Source organism: Peromyscus leucopus, chromosome 4 (assembly GCF_004664715.2).
Source record: "Peromyscus leucopus breed LL Stock chromosome 4, UCI_PerLeu_2.1, whole genome shotgun sequence".
Lineage (NCBI taxonomy): Eukaryota > Metazoa > Chordata > Mammalia > Rodentia > Cricetidae > Peromyscus > Peromyscus leucopus.
Window position 1 is genome coordinate 66,761,029 of NC_051066.1, and position 21,673 is coordinate 66,782,701.

The 21,673-nt window shown below is 53.5% G+C and overlaps 2 protein-coding genes across 5 annotated transcripts; one reads left to right on the forward strand and one right to left on the reverse strand.

Annotated features, from left to right (window-relative positions):
* Positions 1-2,550: 2,550 nt before the first annotated feature.
* Psmc3 (proteasome 26S subunit, ATPase 3) lies at positions 2,551-8,993 on the forward strand. The gene is made up of 12 exons (XM_028878856.1): positions 2,551-2,870; positions 3,131-3,214; positions 3,870-3,995; positions 4,569-4,673; positions 4,765-4,827; positions 5,043-5,180; positions 5,950-6,093; positions 6,204-6,352; positions 6,945-7,041; positions 7,261-7,406; positions 8,637-8,718; positions 8,812-8,993. Exons 1-12 carry the CDS (start codon positions 2,787-2,789, stop codon positions 8,920-8,922), a joined length of 1,329 nt encoding a protein of 442 aa, XP_028734689.1. The 5' UTR covers positions 2,551-2,786; the 3' UTR covers positions 8,923-8,993.
* A 2,825-nt stretch (positions 8,994-11,818) lies between these two features.
* On the reverse strand, positions 11,819-20,275 carry Slc39a13 (solute carrier family 39 member 13). 4 transcript variants are annotated; one of them, XM_028878857.1, is made up of 10 exons: positions 20,117-20,275; positions 18,412-18,720; positions 16,041-16,154; positions 15,608-15,768; positions 15,121-15,222; positions 14,932-15,021; positions 13,704-13,754; positions 13,360-13,492; positions 13,113-13,212; positions 11,873-13,016 (listed from the first exon to the last, which is right to left on the reverse strand). In XM_028878857.1, exons 2-10 carry the CDS (start codon positions 18,710-18,712, stop codon positions 12,941-12,943), a joined length of 1,128 nt encoding a protein of 375 aa, XP_028734690.1. In that variant the 5' UTR covers positions 18,713-18,720; positions 20,117-20,275; the 3' UTR covers positions 11,873-12,940. The 4 variants fall into 4 exon arrangements, with proteins under 4 accessions (XP_028734692.1, XP_028734690.1, XP_028734691.1 ...); XM_028878858.2 differs by having other exon boundaries at positions 15,608-15,729; positions 20,117-20,211; XM_028878859.2 differs by lacking the exon at positions 13,360-13,492 and having other exon boundaries at positions 11,819-13,016; positions 20,117-20,215.
* Between the last annotated feature and the right edge of the window lie 1,398 nt (positions 20,276-21,673).

A 21,673-nucleotide genomic window follows, 5' to 3' on the forward strand; every position in this document is an offset into this window, starting at 1 on the left:
TCACTATGAACACAGAGCACTGCAGACCTGAGTCCTGTTTGTGACTGCATAGGCATTGTTGACTGAGCTCTTCCTATGTGGACAGTCTGGGGGATCTGCATCAATAGTAGTAGAAGCAGCCAGGTGTGGTGGCGCACGCCTTTAATCCCAGCACTCGGGAGGCAGAGGCAGGCGGATCTCTGTGAGTTAGAGGCCAGCCTGGTCTACAGAGCTAGATCCAGGACAGCCAGAGCTACACAGAGAAACCCTGTCTCAAACACACACACCCCAAAAAAAAGAAAAAATTTAAAAAAGCAATAGTAGTAGAAGCAATTGTTGGGGGGTGGTATTCACCAGAGAACACTGCTTGGACATGATTTTAAGCCAACAGAAAGTCTTTATTAGCTGGCCAGTGATTACACTGGGTGTTTGGAATCTCACTGTAGCCCTGAGCCTTTCTCAGGATGAGCTTTTAAGCACCGCCCCCCCCCCAAAAAAAAAGCCATGTTCTGGGTTGACATACTTTAGTTAACAAGAACAGTTAACAGTTAGCCAGAATCGGAACTACAGAAGCTAAAAAGCAAGGTTAGTACTTTTAGAGACTTTCTCAGAACTATGTGGACTGATGGATTATGTCTTTGTTTTCATTTTGGCAGGAAGTGCTGTCTACATGCAGAGTTTTACAGCCTGGATGGCACTATCATCATGGATTTAGTTGTGTTAATGTCTGGGGCCCTGTTACACAATGATTTATCTAGTGTTTTTGGTTGTTTGTTTATTTTTTAAGTTTTTTGAAACAGGGTTTCTCTGTGTAGCCCTGGCTGCCCTGGAACTCACTCTGTAGACCAGGCTGACCTTGAACTCACAGAGATCTGCCTGCTTCTGCTTCCTGAGTGTTGGGATTAAAGGTGTGTGCCAGCACACCAGATCTTTGGGGTTTTGTTTTTTGTTTTTTTTGTTTGAGACTCGTACTGCAGCTAGGCTGGCCTCAGATATGCAGCAATCTTTCTGCCTCAGCTCCCCAGTGGTTGGAATTACAGGCATGTGCTATTGTGCCTGGCAGTCTTTTCTCTTTTTGTTTGTTTGTTTGTTTGTTGTTGTTGTTTTGAGACAGGGTTTCCTCTGTGTAACCCTGGTTGTTCTGAACTCACTCTGTAGCCCAGGCTGGCCTCAAAGTCAGAGATCCATCTGCCTCTCCCTCCCAGCTGCTGAGATTAAAGGTGTGCACCACCATCTTCCCTTGGCAGTTTCTCTTTTGAAACAATTTACTTATTTATTTAACGTATGTGGGGTGGGTACCAATGTGATTTATGTGCACCATATATGTGCAGTGTCTGAAGAAGCCAGAAGAGGCTGTTGGATCCCCTGAAACTGGAGTCATTGTAAACTGGGTGGTGGTGGTGGCGCATGCCTTTAATCCCAGCTCTCAGGAGGCACAGCCAGGCGGATCTCTGTGAGTTCGAGGCCAGCCTGGTCTACAGAGTGAGTTCCAGGACAGGCACCAAAACTACACAGAGAAACTCTGTCTCGAAAACAAAACAAAACAAACAAACAAACAAACAAACCACAACAGGTCATTGTAAGTTGCCTGGTGTCGAACTCCCTATGTATATCATGCTGGTCTCCAATTCAAACAGATCTGCCTTCCTCTGTCCTCCTAGTACTGATTTAAAGGCCTGTGCCATGACAGCCAGCCACTTTCTCTGTTATGCAGCGGAGATACGGCTCAGTGGGCAAATTGCTTGCTTCCAAAGTCTTGGGAACATTAGGACTGAGATCCAATCTCCGTCACCCATGTAAATGCCGATCCCAGCGCTCAGGAGACAAAGACCGGATCCTCAGGCAAGTTGGCTAACTCTCCAAATTGGTGAGCTGCAGGTTCAGCAAGAGCTCAGTACACAAGGTGAAGTGAAGGAGACTTGATGCCAACTTCTGGCCTCCACATGCGCCTGCACTCACACAATGTCACCCTCCCCCTACATACACACACACACACACACACACACACACACACACACACACACACACACGATAAAACAATAATTTTTAAAAGTGGTTAATTTTTCTCTTCAGTGATCCTGGGGATGGGGGGCAGGGCAGCTTGTATATAGTAAAAATGTGGCCTAAGGTGGCATGGCATTCCTCTTTTCTGGTTCTTTGCACACTGGATGTGTCGGTTATGGTTGGGGAGGCAGTGCCATTTTACTAATCTTCTCCTCCTCTTCCTCCTCTTTTTTTTTTTTTTTAATTTCGAGACAGGATTTCCCTTGTAGTCCTGGCTGTCCTGGAACTCGCTCTGTAGACCAGGCTGCTCTCGAGATCCACCTGTGCCACCCAAATGCTGGGACTGAAAAAAGGTGAGCGCTTCTGACGCCCGGCATTGTACAAATCTTTCAGTTCGAGTTGACCCGGACCCTGAGCTTGAACATGCGCCTCGGCAAAAGCCTTTTCAGTCGCCCGCCCGGTTAAAACTACATTTCCCGGAAGACCCCGCGACTGCCACCTGTCTCTCGCCTCTTCCGGTTGGGCACCAGGCCCCGCCCTGCCACTCGCGCCGGCCAATAGCAGCCCACCTCTCGCTCCCGCACAAACCGGAGCAACCCGCGAGCCACGGGGCGGGCCCGGCCCTGTGGCCTGGTTTGGTCCGTGGAGTCCGAGCGGCAGATTCGCTCGGCACTGGAGAAGGAGCTAAGTCTGTCGAGTCAGGAATCGTGGGTGAAGTTTGCCACTGGTGGCGAAAGGGCGCTGAGAGAGATCGCGCTGGGCTCCCGCAGGGGCTCGGGCGCGCTCCCCGTTTCGGCCTTTTCATGCAGGAAATGAATCTGCTGCCGACGCCCGAGAGTCCAGTGACTCGGCAGGAGAAGATGGCGACCGTGTGGGATGAAGCTGAGGTGAGTGCTGGGAGACCTGAGGGGCGTCCCTGAGCTTGGGCCAGAGGGCGAGACATTCTTGGAGGGCTGGGAAGGAGGTGGCTGGGAATGCAGGTCCGGCTCGGACTGCGCACAGTGCCTCTTGGGACGTGGGCAGAAGTCCTGACGTCTTCATCCTGCTGTGTTAGGGGTAGGGAAACAGGCTGTGAGGGGGCTGTGGGGACCAGGGACGGCAGCCCTTCGTAACAGGGAAATAAGTACGTCTTCCTTCCCTTGAACAGCAAGATGGCATTGGGGAGGAGGTGCTCAAGATGTCCACGGAAGAGATCATCCAGCGCACACGGCTGCTGGACAGTGAGATCAAGGTGGGCGCCTGGCTCCAGTGCGGGGGTGGAGTCCCAGCGAGGCTCGCCCGCCGACCCCAGACAGGTCTACTTGCTTTACGATCAGAAGGGACAGGGTGATTGGGGACCACCCCGAGACGAGGAGGTATCGTTCCCAAAGAGGTCTTCAAAGTATTCTCAAGGATCTGTGTAACAGGCCAGCCTGGACTACATCATGAGACTGTCTTACAACACCAGTTTTAAAAATGAGTCTCCCTTTTACAGAAGAGGAAACGGGCTCAGAGAGGGTTTCATCAACTCCCACCCCCACCCCACCCCCCATTCCACAGCTCCTTCACCAGGAGGTTTTCTTTTTTCTTTTTTTGGTTTTTCGAGACAGGGTTTCTCTGTAGCTTTGGAGCCTGTCCTGGATCTGGCTCTGTAGACCAGGCTGACCTCGAACTCACAGAGATCCGCCTGGCTAGGATTAAAGGCGTGTGCCACCACCGCCCGGCCAGGAGGTTTTCAAACTGGCTTTTTGTCTTGACTTCTGCGGTTTGGACACAGACAGGCTGGGCCTTCAGAAAGCCTTAGGCCTGGTTGGATGGGTCTCATGGGCAGTCTGGCCTCATCAGCACCAGACCCCTCATTAATGCACGCAGAGTCAGGGTTGGACATTGGCTTTCTCTTGCCCCAGATCATGAAGAGTGAAGTGCTGCGTGTCACCCACGAACTCCAAGCCATGAAAGACAAAATCAAAGAGAACAGTGAGAAAATCAAAGTCAACAAAACCCTGCCATACCTTGTCTCCAACGTCATTGAGGTGTGTGTTTGTGTGGATGTGGATGGGAAAAGGGGGAGGCAGTTGGGCATCTTGGGATGGGGCCCAAAGGGGTAGAGTTGGTACAAGCTTTGAAGCCAAACTCTTACTACACCTTATACCTGAGACCCACTTCCTAGACATAGGCCTGCAAAGACGTGATGGACTTTGCATCAGAAGCAGCACCTAAACAAATATTTTATCAACCCTCTAGCATATCTACTGTATTTAATTTTTTATTCATTCATCTATTTATCTTTGGGTTTTTTTTTTGTTTGTTTGTTTTTTTTTTTTTTTTTTTTTTTGAGACAGAGTTTCTCTGTGTAGCTTTTGACTGTCCTGGAACTTGCTCTGTAGACCAGGCTGGCCTTGAACTCATAGATCCACCTGCCTCTGCCTCCTCAGTGCTGGGGCTAAAGGAGTGTGCCACCACCGCCTGGCAAATGTATTTTATTAAGCTTGAGGCTAGTTTGGGGATTGAATAGGGCCTGTGGTCTCATGAGTGTGGGGAATTGTTTTGGCCCACATAGCCGTGGACTCGGAAGTTCAAGGGACTGAGCTTCCTTTCTTTCTTAGTTGCTGGACGTTGATCCCAATGACCAGGAGGAGGATGGTGCCAATATCGACCTGGACTCGCAGAGGAAGGGCAAGTGTGCCGTGATCAAAACTTCCACACGGCAAGTAAGTCTGGCTCAGTAGTGGACAGAGGGCAAGGGGCAGCGTGGGCTATCCGTGGGGAAGGAGCTCACTCTGCCTCTGATTTGTCCTGAAGACGTACTTCCTGCCAGTGATTGGGTTGGTGGATGCAGAAAAGCTGAAGCCGGGAGACCTGGTGGTGAGTGTTGCCTGAGCCCAGGCAGGGCTTTCCTGTGAGTTTACACAGCCTTGGGTCCCTGTGGCCTCTGAACTGGCCACTGCTGCAGGAATTCTCTCTGCAGTCTGTGATTCCTGAATTTCCCCTGCCCTGTAGCTTCCTTTTTATAAGTAACTGTCCCCCAGCCCATTGGGCAGAGCTGGGACAAATGCAGAGGCTCTGTGCTCTGTCCTCAGGGTGTGAACAAAGACTCCTATCTGATCCTGGAGACCCTGCCCACAGAATATGACTCTCGGGTGAAGGCCATGGAGGTGGACGAGAGGCCCACAGAGCAATACAGTGACATCGGGGGCCTGGACAAGCAGATCCAGGAGGTGAGGGAGGCAAGGCCACTGCCAGGAGCCTCGCCAGCCTTTTGTATATTTTCACCTATTTGACCAGATTGTCTTCCCTTATTGTGCCTTTATCCTTGTGGAATAGTTGCCTGGGGAGGGAAAAAATCAGTGTTAAGTAATGGTAGCCTGGATTCCAGAGAGATTGGAGGGGTTGCCCAAGGCCAGAAAGGGCCAGTGCAGAAACTCCACTCAGGCTCCTGTTCTTGCCCCAATGCCTGCCTGCCTGCCTGCCTGCCTATCGGACTCCCTCCCTCCCTCCCTCCCTCCATCCATCCATCCTTCCCTCCATCCCTCCATATGTGTGGTGTGAGTGCGTGTGTAGGTGCATACATACACAGAAAATGTCGAGTATCCTCATCTGTCACTCTCCACCTTTTTCCTATGAGATGTGGTCCCTCACTGAACCCGAAACTAGGTTGGTAGCAGCAGACCCCAGTGATCCTCCTGACTGCCTCCACAGCACTGGGGTTATAGGCTTGTGTTCATGCCTGGATTTTTACCTGGGTGCTGAGATCTGAACTCAGTTCTTCATGCTCGCACAGCCGGTACTCTTCCTCGATGAGCCGTGTGCCCAGCCCCCTGTCCTCATTCTGCTGTAGAGTGGCGGCCCTTAGGGTGGGGAATGGGGACTTTGTCCTTCAATTGTAGGAGAATGCGAGTAGAGTGTTGTAGGAAGTATGCAGATTAGATTAGGGTTGTAGGATCCCTCAGGGCATCGCTCTCCTCACCCAGGACTTCTTCCTGGCAGCTGGTAGAGGCCATTGTCCTGCCTATGAACCACAAAGAGAAGTTTGAGAACTTGGGTATCCAGCCCCCGAAAGGAGTGCTGATGTACGGACCGCCTGGTACAGGGAAGACTCTGCTTGCCCGAGCCTGTGCTGCTCAGACCAAGGTATGCGCAGGGGCAGGGAGGGGAGTGGGGGGCTTAAGCTGTGTGAAATGGGCTCGAAGGTCCCTGGAGCCTCTTGGGCCTGGGCTGATGTATCTGTCCCTCTCTCTCAGGCTACCTTCCTGAAGTTGGCAGGTCCTCAGCTGGTGCAGATGTTCATTGGAGACGGTGCCAAGCTGGTCCGTGATGCTTTTGCCTTGGCCAAGGAAAAGGCGCCATCTATCATCTTCATCGATGAATTGGATGCCATTGGTACCAAGCGGTAAGGGAGTGCTAGGGCCTTCCAAGGGTTCCTGGTGGTGAAGGATGGGAGGGAGGGTGGGAGCTGAACTCCCAGTTCAGCTAAATTCCGACTCTTTTCCATCCTCCTCCCTCCCTCTCCCTGGGTAGTAGCTCTTCTGTTTGTCTGCTTCCTAAATTCTCACAGCTGCTACATTGCTCTCAAAAGAGGAATTTGGTCATCTCACGTGTATCCAAAGTCTGTCGTACACAGAGAGCTATTTAAAACCCTTCCTAGGTCACCCCATTGCTCCTTAGCATAAGTGCTAGATTTATGTGGCCTGTACTCAGAGTCTCACTCTGCCCCACCCTGGACACCCTCCCAGTGTCTGGCTGGTTTTCTGCTCTTCCTGTTCACGTCGTCAGACTTAAGAACCCTTCCTGGGGCTGGATGCCTGGGCTCCTGACCCTGAGCCTAGGTATCTCCGATTGCAAGCTTTGAGTGCTGCAGCGGTTAACTGTTGGTGACACTCTTCTGTGCTAGTCCCTGGGCTGGGAGCCTCACATCAAGGCACCCATTTCCGTGGACAAATGGAACAGCCTGTGCTCATGCACCTCGCTCCTGTGCACCGCAGCTTCGACAGCGAGAAGGCAGGGGACCGGGAGGTGCAGAGGACCATGCTGGAGCTTCTGAACCAGCTGGACGGCTTCCAGCCCAACACCCAGGTCAAGGTGAGTGAGTGAGTGAGACAGTGCAGCTGCTCAGCAGTGGCCTGAGCTGGGCTCCGGTGTGTGTGGGGGGGCTGAGCTGGGCTCCGGGGTGACGGGGGGGGGCTGAGCTGGGCTCCGGGGTGTGACGGGGGGCTCTGTCTCTCCTCTTAAAACCGTGACTTGGGCTGTGGGTGGATGTGCTGCTCTTCAGTTCAGGCTGCTGCTTCCCTTCGTCCTTAGGTAATTGCAGCCACTAACAGAGTAGACATCTTAGACCCTGCCCTGCTCCGATCAGGACGCCTGGACCGGAAGATCGAGTTCCCAATGCCCAACGAGGAGGCCCGGGCCAGAATCATGCAGATCCACTCACGGAAGATGAATGTCAGGTCAGCTGCAACAGTGCTTTTGGACCCTTGGTCTTCACCACTCCTGTGCTGTGGCTTCCCTGGGATGCTGTGCATCCCAGCCTCTGACCACTCCTCCCCTTCCTGTGCATGCGCCTACCCGCCATTTCTCCCCCACTGCCTGAGGTATAGACTTTGCTGGGGCTCAGACCCTACTTCTGGGTGCTGTGGTACTCAAAGTCACCTGCACCTCATCCTCCCGTCTGAAGACACAGACCTCCACATCCCAGTAGGTGGGCACAATCCAAGCATGATTTAGGAGACTGACCAGGACCAGGTGATCTGAGCTCAGACTCGTACCACTTTGAGCAGGTGGCCTAACCCTCTAAGCATGTTCTGTTATTTGAAACTTGGGGATAATTCCTCCACTTTAAGAATTGGCTATGATGATGTCTTTTTCCCCCCGAGACAGTTTCTGTGCATCCCTCACTATGCTGGAACTTGCTCTGTAGATTAGGCTTGTCTCTGCCTCTCGAGTATTGGCATCAAAGGTGTGAGCCACCACCGCCCAGTGCCATGATGTCTTTTTTTTTTTTTTTGGTTTTCCAAGAGACAGGGTTTCTCTGTGCAGTTTTGGTGCCTGTCCTGGATCTCACTCTGTAGACCAGGATGGCCTTGAACTCACAGAGATCCGCCTGGTTCTGCCTCCCAGTGCTGGGATTAAAGGTGTGCACCACCACCACCACCACCACCACCACCACCACCATCACCACCCAGCAGATGATGTCTTATTTTGTCTTTTTTTTTTTTTCCAGAGCTGAGGACTGAACCCAGGGCCCTAGCAAGTGCTGTACCACTGAGCTAAAAAATCCCCAACCCCTCCATGATGAGGTCTTAAACACAGTGCTGGGCATATGAGGACAGATGTGGCAGCTGCATTGTGCTGGCTGATGCAGGGCTCTGTGGAGTTATATTATCTTTTGTCCATATAACCCCTTGTTCCCTTGCCTCAGGCAAACTTGGTTCCTGGGATCTCAGATGGAGGGTTCTAGAAGGCTGGAGTATCAGGGATCCTATAAGTAGCTTTGTTTAATGTCATTAACCTTCAACCCCTTATTTTATACTGAGAAGAAAGGTCAGGGTGGGTGGAAACCTGCCTTCCAGCAGAAAGCGAGTTGACTTTATTGCCTAATGAGTGCATAGTAGGACAGCTTCCCATCCCCTTTCCTCCCCGTGAGTAACCAAGCTCTTGGGTGTCTGTCCTTTCTCCAGTCCTGACGTCAACTATGAGGAGCTGGCCCGCTGCACCGATGACTTCAATGGCGCCCAGTGCAAGGCCGTGTGTGTGGAGGCGGTGAGTGGTCAGGGGATAGGTGGATTGTTTGAGCCCTGCCCTTTCCCTCAGGGTGCAGGGAGGCACCCTAGACCATGTCTGTCCTGGCTGCAGGGTATGATCGCACTGCGCAGGGGTGCCACGGAGCTTACGCACGAGGACTACATGGAGGGCATCTTAGAGGTGCAAGCCAAGAAGAAAGCCAACCTGCAGTACTATGCCTAGGAGTACCTAGGCCGCCCGCTGGTCTGTGGGCTGAGTGGGTAATAAAGAAAGGTGTTTTCTGTTCTTTGCCACCTGTCTGTCTTACCCTCCATGGACTCTGGGTGCGAGTGGCATGTGTGGAGAAGGTCTTCTCCTCAGGAGCTACAGTCTCAAACTCCCACAGATGGCCATGGGCCCCACCAGCTGTCTGGGTGAGACCCTGTGGCAGGGGGTACAGGGCATGGCCGTTGCCTGGGGTCTTCTCCAGTCCCCTCCCCACAGTCTCCTAAGTCTTCTCTCCCGTCCCCTGCCACAGCCCTGCCCTTTTAGAGGCCTGTGGTCTTGGAGTTCAGAAGGAAGACCCTAAAGAGGAGCTACAATCCCCTCTTGCATCTCAGTGCTAGCATCTACTTCCTGTCGCCTTATAAAATCAAGATTAGGGCTTTGACTGGAAATGAACCCCACTGTCCTGGCTTGGGGGCATCCTGTTTCTCACCAGGTCTTTTTAACCCTTCAGTCCAATTTTTCTGGCTCACAAAATAAACGAGCAAGATCCACTCTGAAAGCCATTCAGGCCTAACCTCCCATCATGCTCTTCTCACCCAGCCTTACCCTGCTGTCTGCCCTGCTCTGTATGGCGCCCCACAGCCTTCAGTCCAGCCCCAAGTGCTGAGGTGATAGGCATGCCCCACCACTCCCAACTCTTCTAACCTTTATTATGTGTCCAGTGCTCTGCCTGCATGTGTCCCTGCAAGCCAGAAGAGGGCACCAGATCTCATGTCAGATGGTTGTGAGCCACCATGTGGTTGCTGGGAATTGAACTCAGGACCTCTGGAAGAGCAGCCAGTGCTCTTAACCTGTCATCTCTCCAGCCCCCGCTATTCCCAGTTTTATGTCGCATTGGGATAGAACCCAGGATTTAGTCCATGTTAGGCAAGCACTCTACTACCTGAGATACATCCCTGCCTCTGTATAGGTCTTAATGCGTATTTTTTATCAGGATAGCCACTGTAGAGTTCATGTATCATTTTTACTTTGTGCCCGTGCTTGTGGTCAAGACACATGGCCATCAGAAGACAACTCTGGAGTCAGTTCTCTTTCCACCTTTACCTGGGTTTTAGGGATCGAACTCAGATCAGCAAGCTTGCGCAGTAAGTACCTTTACCCACTGATCCATCTCCCTGACCTGGGTGTACCCATTTTACAGATGCAAGTGAGCAACTGGGCTGGAATTGTAGCATAATGAAATGAGGTGGCATAGCAGGGATCCAGACCCATCCATCACTTTTTCTTTCTCTTTTTTTTTTTAGACAGGGTCTCACTATGAAGTCTTGGTCAACCTGGAACTTTCTATGTAGATCAGGTTGGCCTTGAACTCAGTGGCTTGTGGCCTCTGAGATTAGTCTCAAGAGTGCTGGGATTAAAGGCATGTGCCACTTGTCTGGCCCATCGTTATTCCACTGAGCTCTTTACCAGTGGCTTTGGCAGCCCTCAATGGCCTTTCAAAACTTAATCCTCAAAACTCCACTTTATTGCCCAAAAGGACAAAAACTGGTTGCCACTCCCTTCTTTCCTCTTCCCAGTGGACGGACGTCCCTGCAGCAAGCTTCTGTCACATCTGCACAGGCCACCGTGCCAGCTCTCCTCTGGTGGGACCCTCCCCACGTGCTGGCTCACCGAGCAGTGCGTGCGGCCTGGTGGTTGTGGTTCGATTATGTCTTCTCCAGGAGCTGAGCAGCTCAGTGTTTGTGATTGGCCCTCCTCCTTTCTAGCCAGATAGAATTTGCTCTTGGTCAGGACAGAGGTGAGTGTGCAGGCACCGCCCCTCCTCTGCTGGCTCCCACACCATAACAGAGCCCCTTCTCCACCCCTCGGGCGGGCCGAGGGCAGTGGGGGCAGTGGTCCTTGGCATGGCTTGTCGGCCCTCCGCAGGCCTTCACACCACAGCCGCAGCCCCGAGCACCTGCTGGCAGGAAGGACAGCTGGGCTTTCCCCTGAGGTCCTGGATGGTGAGCTTGCCGATGCCAGCCAGGTGGCACAGATCTCTGACGGATGTGCTGATAGACCGCTGACAGCTGGGCATTCCCGGCTAAGGGGTGGGTGATTGTTCCCCACCTGCCTGCACCAGACTCTGACACTGCACGGCTGCCTTGTCCAGCCAGTGGGCTGCTGGTGGAGAGGCACTGCCCCCTGGTGTGCGGTGCTGGTAAGGGTGCAGTCGGGAAGGGAGCCTGGTAAAGACCCTTTTTCCTCCTGACTATTCGGGAGGTGAGTGGTGTGGGGAGGCGCAAGTGAGGCAGGGTCTCACGTAGCCCAGGCTGGCCCTGAATTCATCCTTCTGATGTATTATTATATCCAATGCTTCCCCATGACCTCTTTTTTCCCCCTTGTTTTTCAAAATGGTAGTTTCATGTAGCCTAAGCTGGCCTTGTAACCCAGATCCTTGTGGGCCACCACTCCTGGGTGCTGAGGTTAGAGTGGGCTACCACTCCTGGCTCTCTCAAATGAACTTCTGTCCTACTGAAGTCAAAACTGGAGATGACTTGGTGTCCTAATCCCCTTGATAAGAACTGCTAGCCGGGCGCTTTAATCCCAGCACTGGGGAGGCAGAACCAGGCGGATCTCTGTGAGTTCGAGGCCAGCCTGGTCTATAGAGTGAGTTCCAGGACAGGCACCAAAAACTATACAGAGAAATCCTGTCTCGAAAAAACAAAAACAAAAAACAAACAAAAGAATCGCTAAGGGAGAACAGGGAAATAAAGACCCTTAGCTCCACAGGTTCCTAAGATCTGCAGCGATGGTGATGAAGGTTCAGATGGGTGCTCAGGCATTCCTGTGATAGATACAGCGCTAACAATGAGACGGGGCAGGAGATGAGAAACCTGCAGAGATGCACAGCAAGTGTAACGGACTTGGCTGGAGCGCGTAGCAAGAGCTCTGCTTGACTGCCCTAGTACGTGGAACAGACAGCAGCAGTCTAGGCAATATTTATTTATATCTATAGAACAGGTATTTACAGATACAGACGACCACAGCACAACTGCTCTGGAATCATTCAGACTCGTCAGTGGCCACTTCTCTGACCCACGGCTGAGCAGCAGGGCTGGAGTCTGGCTGTCCATTGGGCCAGCTGAGTACCTGGATGTCAGCCAAGGGAAACGGCTGGGGATTATGGCTTCAGCGTTCTCCCAGTTCACATTCCTGAGCACTGACAATGTGGAGCCCTCACCACCCCCACCTTACTCTCAACCCACCGGACAAGGGGCCTGAGCAGGGAAGGGCAGCAAGGCTCATTCTCTGCCCTGGGCATGTCTGCTGGACCCTGTGCTGGCAGGAGCGTCCTGGAGTCACACTAGGAGACTGCTTGCCTGAGGACGACTTGCTGCCTTGCAGACTGCTGTTTGGCAGTGAGAGGTGGTGAGAGCTGCCTGTGAGGCCCAGGAGCGTTTGCTAGGGAAGCATGAGCTAGCCAGACTGGCAGCCCCGGGAGGAGGTCCTGGAGAGGCTGCCTGCTCAGTGCTGGGGAAGGGTAGGGCATCAGTGCTGAGGGGGGCTGGGGCAGCAGAGCACCCCCTCCTTTCTTTGGCTGTAGAGGTGGTGCAGGAAGGCCTGGGGAAATGGGTAGCAGGGAAGAGCTGTGCAGCCTCCACCTCTAAGGTGCTTGGGGCCCGGATGTACGAGCACAGCAGCTTTAATTACTCTTGGGCTGTTGGGCTGGAGGCCCAGGAGGGACAACTCTGGGCTTCCCTGTAGCCCGGGCCCCACGGGCCGCTTTCTTTGAGAGGTGAGGCCTGAGCTGGCACCAGTGCTGTCACTCCTGCTGTCCGATGACAGTGGGGTGGCAGGCAGGGGCTGCTCTGGGCTCCGCACACAGGGATCACAGTGTCGGTCTCGCACACATCTGGCTGCACGTGCACACCACACCCTCCTTGTCCAGGGAGGCTGGTTCTAGCATTCACCCTCTGCCTCTCACACACAAAGTCACAGGACAAGTTGGTTCTCTTATTGCTTGCTATGCGGAGTGGGACGTCAGGAATGGTTACTCCACGAACAGGGAGAGCAGCACCATCACCACAATGCCCGAGCAGAGCAGCAGCACCTGCTGCACGGAGTGCCTGTTGAGAGAGGGAGATGGAGGCTCGTGGACAGGGCGGGCCAAGGCAGTAGTTCCTCCCGGACCCCAGCAATGGCCGGTCCAGTAGGTCACTCACCACAGGTCATCTTCTTCCAAGAGGTCAGGTAGCACATTCACCAGAGCAATATAGAGGAAGCCTCCAGAGGTAAAGGGCAGGATCCAGAGCACTGTCTCCTCTGTAGGGAAGGATCAGCTGGTAGTGAGCTCAGGGGACTGTGTGCACCCCACCCTCCTGCAGGGAGACCAGGCAGACTAGCCCAACTGCAGCAGGGCAGCGGTGCCTCTGGCTGCTGTACCTCTACTGACCACCACCGCTCTCATACCTACTCCTTTGGGGGACTGGGTACAGATGGCGAAGCAGGCCCCCAGAAGGCCCCCCAAAGCTGTAGAGAACTGTAGCTTGGCTGCAGTCCATCGGTCAAAGCCAGCCCGGAGCAGGATAGCAAAGTCACCCACCTGAGGAAAGGCCCAGATGGTCACCCAGAACCAGACCACATGAACACCCAGCCTCCTGTCTGTCCTGCCTCTGGGCCAGTACCTGGCTGTGTCTTCCCCCAGCCCACTTCTGTGGGCAAGGCCCACCCCAAAGCCCTGGCCAGGTTCCACACCCATGCTGATCATGGGAACCTTGGGATCTTTGGCCTTGGGGCCACCCTCTGGCACTTACCTCATGGGGGATCTCATGCAGGAGGATGGCCATGGTGGTTAGGAGCCCAATCTGCAGAGATGGGAGTCTGAGTCTGATGCCCTTGCTGGGCAAGTAGGCTTCCCCCACACCCAGTCCCTCTACAAACATGTATTGTTTGAGTCTGCTCTGGGCGGGACAGTGTAGCTATAGGAAAGACAATAGAGACTAAAGGAGACAAAGCCTTAATACTGCAACAGGGTATCATCTAGAGATGTGCTGGCTGCATCCATAGCACATCGGGACATGTGCAGCCCCTAAGCTGCAGGCTGGGTGGCCCACATGGAGCAGTGCTGTGAGGAATATTGACAGGTGCCCTGGAGAACAGGGCAGGGAGGACAAGGGCCTCTTGGAAGTACCTTTAAATGGAGGCCCCAGGGATGAGGAGTCAGCTGTTCCTAGAGTGGGAGGAGGAACACTCCAGGAAGAGGCACAGTGACTAGCCAGTGTTAGGGGTAGAGAGAGGGACCACTGGGGCCGGAGCAGGGAAGACAGTAGGAGACGAAAGGAGAAGCATCTGCTAGTGGGCAGGGCCAAGTCTAGGAGCCTGACAGAGGCATCCAGAGGAGGCCTGCTGCAACAAGAACAGCAGAATGGGACAGAAGGTGCAATGGGGGTGGGGGACTAGAGGTTAGGAGTGCTTACTGCTCTTCCAGAGGACCCAAGTTCAGTTCCCAGCACCCACACTAGGTAGCTCACAACTGTGCATAACTCCAGCTCCAGGGACCCAAATCCAGCCGGAGGATCTTTTGCCTCCAAGAGCACACAAGCATGTGACACCAGCACACACATGCAAATAAGGTGAAGGGAGAGGATGAAGATACTGTAGCACCGAGCAGAGGGTCAGGGACGGGGGCTTCCCGAAGGTACTGGTAATAAAAGCAAGAAGCAGGGGCTGGAGAGATGGCTCAGAGGTTAAGAGCACTGACTGCTCTTCCAGAGGTCCTGAGTTCAATTCCCAGCACCCACATGGTGGCTCACAGTCATCTATAATGAGATCTGGTGCCCTCTTCTGGCATGCAAGGATACATGGAGGCAGAATGTTGTATACATAATAAGTAAATAAATCTTAAAAAAAAAGATTATCTAAAAAAAAAAAAAAAAAAATAAAAGCAAGAAGCAGAGAGACTGTTTTGAAGGTTGATCAAATTGGTAGACATTGGTATCATTCCCACCAGAAGTGCCAGAACTCTACCTGCCCATCCCTTACTTTTTTGCTCACAAGGAAGCTGGCAGCCACAGCCAGCCCATGGGTGAAGTTGTCTATGGTGTTGGCCAGCAGGTTGAGATAGCCACTGACCTGGGAAGGGAGAGAAAGTCGGGCTGAGCCAGGCAGGCAGAGCTGAGCTGGCCATTCAGCTCTGCAGCTGCAGGAGGGGGGCCCTCATGGGCCACTCACTTTGAGGTTCCGGACCACGGCTCTCAGGCCGGGCTCTGCAGCCGGCTGGGCCAGACAGTGGCCTCCATTGAGCGCGGCAGCAGTGGGGTCTTTGCTGGGGGTCTACGGCCAGAAGAAGGAGAAAGAGGTGACATTAGATGCCCCCCACTCAGACAGGCAGACAGAAAGAGAGAAGGGCAAGAGACACTGAATACCTCTTTGATCTGGCTAGACTTTGCTGACCCATCAGCTAGGTTCCCCAGACTCGTCAGACCTCAACCCCACACTACTGTCATTATCCATCCAAGATCAAACTACTTCAGAGGTTGACACTGTCACTCTCAGGAGTTTGCTAAAGAAGTCGTCCACACTCCCACAGCTCTCAGGAAAGAGCCAGGAGATACTTTTGGCAGGGATTCAACTCAGACCCTGGGCTTCTCCAGGCCCTGGGTACTTACTTTAGAAAACCAAAAACTGATATATCCAGGCTCTGGGGCTTGTGGCTCACCTGGCTGGCGCCCTCCTTCTCCTTGCCATTCAGGAACATCTTCTCCAGTGCCAGAAAGGTCAGGAAGCCGGCGATGACCCATAACCCCAGCTGTTGCTGCTGCTGCAGACTCTGTCCTTCACCTGCAGGGGGAGCACTAACAGGCCATGCCAAGCCAGTGGCTAGAAGGGAGCCATTTGGAATGGGACCTAGGTCAGAGCTAGTCCAGGGAGGTGGGGGACTGCGGGGCTGGGGGAGCCTGCTGAGCAGAAGCTGGGCCCTAGGGCTCCCAAAGAGGCCACGGCGGCAGGATTAGACCTTCCCTCTCAGACAAGGTTTTCTGGGTCTCTCTTCCCATATCCCTCCCAGACCCTGCAGAACCAGCAGGGCTTAGGCTAACCCTGGGCATGGACACCAGCTCTGCATTCCTATCCTGCCCTGCGGTCTCACTCACCGGGGCTGTTGCTACAGGTGTAGGCCCACGCCTCTGGCAGCAGGTGCAGAAACACGTTGCCCAGGAGTCCACCTAAGGCAAAGCTGAGCAGCTGCTTCAGACGCCAGGCTCCAGCTGCAAAGCAGAGACATGAGGTCCTGGCCGAGCTTCTGCTCCCAAGCCCACCCATTTCTAGACTGCAAGCTTCCAAAGGCTGGATCTGGGCTGCTGGTTTTCTGGGTAGCTCTTCTTAAACCCACAGGCCCAGCCAACAAGGGCAGAGCGTTCAGGAGGAACATGTGAGAGTCTGAAGAACCACTGTGGACTCACTGGCTACTGCAGATTGGTTAAGAGATGGGCTTGGACCCTGGCAAATTCCAGCTTTCCAGCCCATCTGCTGGCATCCCGAAGATAACTTCTGAGACTCAGTTTCCCCATGTATAAATTGGATCTTGTCAGAATTAAATAACAAAGAATAAAGCAAATGCTCATTAAATGGGAATCTCCTCAACTAGTGCCACCTGCAGAAAGCTGACAGAATTTTGGGGACTTTTACAGCTTGCATATCCAGATTTGGAAGTGCTTGTCAGTTGATAAAGCAACTGAGGCCTAGAGGACAGATGCAGCTGGTGGTGGGGTGACCCTCAGGCGACACTGCTGTCCAAGCTATCCAGAAAGCAAATGCTTCCCATCTAAAATGTAGCCCGTACTCTAAGCGCATCCTGCACGGCCCCTGCCCAGGCCTCACGCATACCAAGTAAGCATTCTACCACACAGCTACCCCTGGGCTGTTTGAAGAAGGACAATTGTTGCATGGGCATGACAGGCTCCAGGAGGATGTGGATCACAACTGGTAGCAACCATCAGACAGACACCATCATCCAGGAGCCATCTGGTTTAGTGAATGGTTCCTGAGCATGGCAGATGGGCAAAGGCTAAGGGCATTCACTCTACTTATTCATTTACTTTATTATTATGTGTGCGCATGGATACAGGGGCGCACATGTGGAGAGACAACTCTGCAGAGTCTGTTCCCTCCTTCCACCTTTACACTGGTTTCAGGAATGCAGTCAGTTTGCCAGGCTTGTAGGGTAAGGGGTAAGCACCTTTACCCACTGAGCCACCCCACCAGCCCTCCTTCTTCTTTCTTCTTCTTTCTTCTTCTTCTTCTTCTTCTTCTTCTTCTTCTTCTTCTTCTTCTTCTTCTTCTTCTTCTTCTTTTTTGGTTTTTCGAGACAGGGTTTCTATGTGTAGCTTTGTGCCTTTCCTGGAACTCACTTTGGAGACCAGGCTGGCCTCGAACTCACAGAGATCCGCCTGGCTCTGCCTCCCAAGTTCTGGGATTAAAGGTGTGCGCCACCACCACCCAGCCAGCCCTTCTTTTTTAAAGATCTGTTCTTTTTAAATTATATGCATGTACACGTGTGCAGGTGCCTGCCCAGACCAGGGGATCCTGCTGGAACTGTAGTTACAGACAGTCGTGAGCTCCCTGACATGAGTGCTAGGAACTGAATCTGGATCTTCTGCAAGAGCAGAATGTGCTCTTAAGAGCTGAGCCATCTCTCCAGCCCATACATTCTTTTTATATTTTGAGAAAGGATTTCATGTAGCACAGGCCTCTGCCTGGCTATGTAGCTAAAGATGACCTTGAACTTCTGATTCTTCTGCCTTCACTCCAATTCTGGGATTTTCCAGTATGTGCTACCATATCCAGTTTTATTCGGTGCTGGGGATTGAAGTCCCGCATACCAGGCAAGTACAATACCAACTGCATTACATCCCTAGCCTTTACAGCACCAACCAAAACTGGAGGGGAGGCAGCACTTGCTCCCCTTTGTACCCAGGGTTCAACACCTGCCCCTTCCCTGTACCAGGCAACCCTCCAAGTGCTCCATCTAAAACTCACAAGTTAGTAATGGTACTATTTTCACTGGAGTGTGTGTGTGTGTGTGTGTGTGTGTCGGTGTTGGGGATTGAACCCAGGCCTTGAACATGCAGGCAATCATTCTACTACTGAACTACATGCTCCGACTTATGATCCCTATTTTCAAGTCTGGCAGACTGAGGCAGAGTGAGGTTAAGTAACTTGCCTCATGTTCTACTTAGTTGGTGAGTGGCAGAGCCAGGATTTGAGCCCAGGTAGTGTGGCAGCCATATTGCCAGCCACTGTTCATACTGAGTCTGGGGAGTGGTTGCTGAATGAAAGAAGAGACAGATGCATGCATGGATGAACAGGTGAATATGGACACCTTATTCCCACAGGACCAAGGTGACACTGCTCTCCATCCCAGATACACTGTATCTGGTACATGAGACCTAGCATTTCCCAAGAGCAAGCAGTACATTTCCCCGGCTTCGAGCTGATTCTCAGGGCCACTGAAGGGTCACTCACCTTCTGAGCGCAACATGGTCCCCATCTCCAAGGGAATAACCAGCAAGGGGAAAACCCCACTGAGCCCAACCATGAGAGAGCCCAAGAGGGAGCAGATCCAGGTGTCCAGTCGCTCCCCACTCAGCAAAGCCCCCCAGGACTCGCTTTCTTTATTATCCAGGCGGCAGGCAGCTGCGGCCCCCAGGCTCCGGAGGGCTGGCTGAGAACCTCCAACCCTTCCCAAGAGCTCCAGGGCAAGGACAGTGAGGAAGAGGACCCTCCGGCCTGCCATACCACAGCCAGGGCAGGAACATCCAGGCATGCCAGGTGCTAGAAAACAAAAAGACTGCTTATGTGAGCTGTCTCCTTGGACCACATACCCACTTAAGAAGCACAGCATCTCCTCCCCCGTCTCAAGCGGCCATGGCATCACCCTCCTGCTTGCTCCGCAGAGGACACAGAATCCCAACAGTGGGAGCACAGAGCAAAGGGGTTCTCTGCTCCTCTACACTTCTTCCAAGAACCACACATACTTTCCTTCTGAGCTGGCTCCAGCCTGTGTGTCAATGTGTCCGCCGGAGGCTAAGCTTTCCCTAATGACTGGGTGAGGCACTGGCTGGGCTTTCTTCAGTCACCGGAGGGCCCATCCCTGCTGGGTGTCTCCAGCTGCCAGGAGAGGCTTGGCTGCCAGGATGTGCCTGTGAAGACACTCCAGGGTCTAAGGCCAGCACTGTCTAGCTCGATGGGGTAGCACTGAGGAGCACAGGTGGAGAAACTGAGCAGTGGTCCAAACCTCTCCCTCCTAAATGATCTCTTGGGTACCAAGAGACAAGTGGGGCAGAGGAGAGATGCTTCACAGATGCCAGAGCCACAAGATATGGTGACTTGTGGCTAACTAATTTGGGGATCGAGATTTTAAGCTGTTTGACTGTAGGCAATTCATGCATCCTCAGTGTCTTCATCAGGCAATGGAGCTGGGTAATGCCGCCTTCACAGAGCTATGGATATGAGATGAGCTTGATAATGCAGGTAGCTGCTGGCATGGAGGAGGGAACATAAGCCCTCTGTGTGCCAGAGGAGGCCTGAAGCACTCCCTGAAGGAATGTGTTCTGCAGACAGATCACCGGATGGGGATGTGAGTCAACCAAGCAAGAAGTTCACTCTGGAAAGTTTAAATGTGGTCTGCCCTGTCTTATACTGACTGTGACCTTGAACTGCCTCAGTTTCCTCATTTGCTAATGGATGGGAAGAGAGAAATCATCTGCCTCTGGTTGGTGGACTAGAAGCCTATGTCTGGGATCTTCAGGCCTTAATTAGTGAGACCCCCTACAGCCACCACCACCACCACTACCAAAAAAAAAAAAAAAAAAAAAAAAAAAAAGAAGCAAAGCTTCACTGGACCAAGGCAGGCCCTAGCCAGGTCAAGTCCTTGGCGGGTCATGCAGAGGCGAGGGTACCACAGATTTAGCCGAGAAGTATGGGGTATGGAGAGAAAGCCAGAGAAAGGAGTCAAAAGTGAGCCAGAGTGTCTGGTGGAAGGAGGGGACAAGAAGCGGGGCAGCGGGGAAAGATGAGGGGCAGAGTGTGGGACGACAGGGGTAAGGAAGCGTCAAAAGCAGGCAAGTTCCACTCCTAGACTCTGGACGAGCCGCGCGACCGGTTTGGGAACCGACACGGTCCATCCCGCCCCGGACGCGGGGCCCTGAGGGGTCCGGCGATCACTCACCGTGCGGTGGCAGCGGTGGCGGCGGCGGCAGCTGCAGCGCTCCGGGCGGGCCCGGCCATCCAGCTGCAGTCTCGCGCCCCGCCCCGGCCCTGCCTCGCCCAGCCCCGCCACCAGGCCCCCCGGCCCGGAGCCACCCCCGGCCGTGCAGCCACGTCACACGGGACAGCCCGGAACCCGACGCGCCCGGCACCGGGGGGCTAGACGGAGCGGCGGCGGGGGGGCGCTTCCGCTTCTTAGAGAGGGGGGACCCGCACGGTCAGCGCACTTCCGCTCGGGCCGGATTACGGGGCTGCGGAGAGGGCAGGGCGAAAGTGGGTAGCCCCCACGGGCACCGCCGTTGAGTCCAGCGAGGCGAGGGCGAGGGCGGCAGCCACGCCGGGACCGCGATCCCCGGGGCGGCGGGGCTTGAGAGCGGCGGCCGCCTCCCTCCTGGGGCTGCAATCCCAGCGGTGGCCACGCGAGGGCGCGCGCGGCCGCCAGACCGCTCCGTCCCGGGATGAGGGCCTGGCTGTGGCTCTCTCGAGTCCGCCCGCGGGCCTGGCTCCTCCATGAGCTGGGAAAAGGGGAAGTGCCTGCCGCAAGGAGGGGCCTGGCCCCGCTACCTCAGAAGAGGGAATTTTATTCTTACTCATCGAATTATTTTTATGCTTTGGTTTTTCACTTGGAACCTCAGGCCGCTGTCTCCAGGACAGTAACCCTTTGAGGTCCGATACATGTTTCTAGCCCCTGTGCCCTGGAATTTCAAACCTGGCCACAGTGGGCTCTGTGTTCTCTTAACCCGACACACGCTGGGCCTGGACTCTTTCTTAGACTACCGGAGCAGTTACTGGCAATCATTACTGTAGTGTTCTGATCTGGTGTATCTTTACTGAAACCCACTGTGTGCCACCCGGTAACTTGAGTTATCTCAGCAAATCCTCATTTTTAGCCTCCAGATGGCTAGTGATGGTTGGCCTAGGGCCAGGCAGCCACAGAGATAGCAGGGCCAGAATTCAACTTGGATGTACCTCTGCCTAGGGCCTGTGGTAGCCGTCTCGTGTCTAAGCCGGAACACAGGTGCAAGTGTGGCCTAAAATCCCTTTACTTCCTATCTGGGAATTATCCAGCAACCGGCTCAGGAGAACATTCAGCCGAGGCCAGATGAGGACTCCCTTGGGCAGACTGTGGCAGAGTGAGGGTCTCTTGAGTCTCTGGTCTCAGCCCTCACTGCCCATGGCAGCTCTCTATGCCTGTGGCTGGTCACTTTTTCCTTCTGGGTGCTCTGAGAGCAGACTGAACACATCGCAGCTGATGCCTCACCTACCGTGTGTGTGTTTGTGTGTGTGTGTGTTACATATATGTTTGTACATTGTTTATTGGTTTAACTTGTTTCATTTTGAGACTGGTTCTATGTAACCCTGGTTGTCCTGGAACTGGCTATGTAGATGAAGCTGGCCTATGACAGAGATCTGCCTACCTCTTCCTTCTCAGTGCTGGGATTAAAGACTTATGCCACCACCCCTGCTCTATTTATATTTTTTGATATAAAGTCTCATCCTAGACCATCCTTGAACTTGA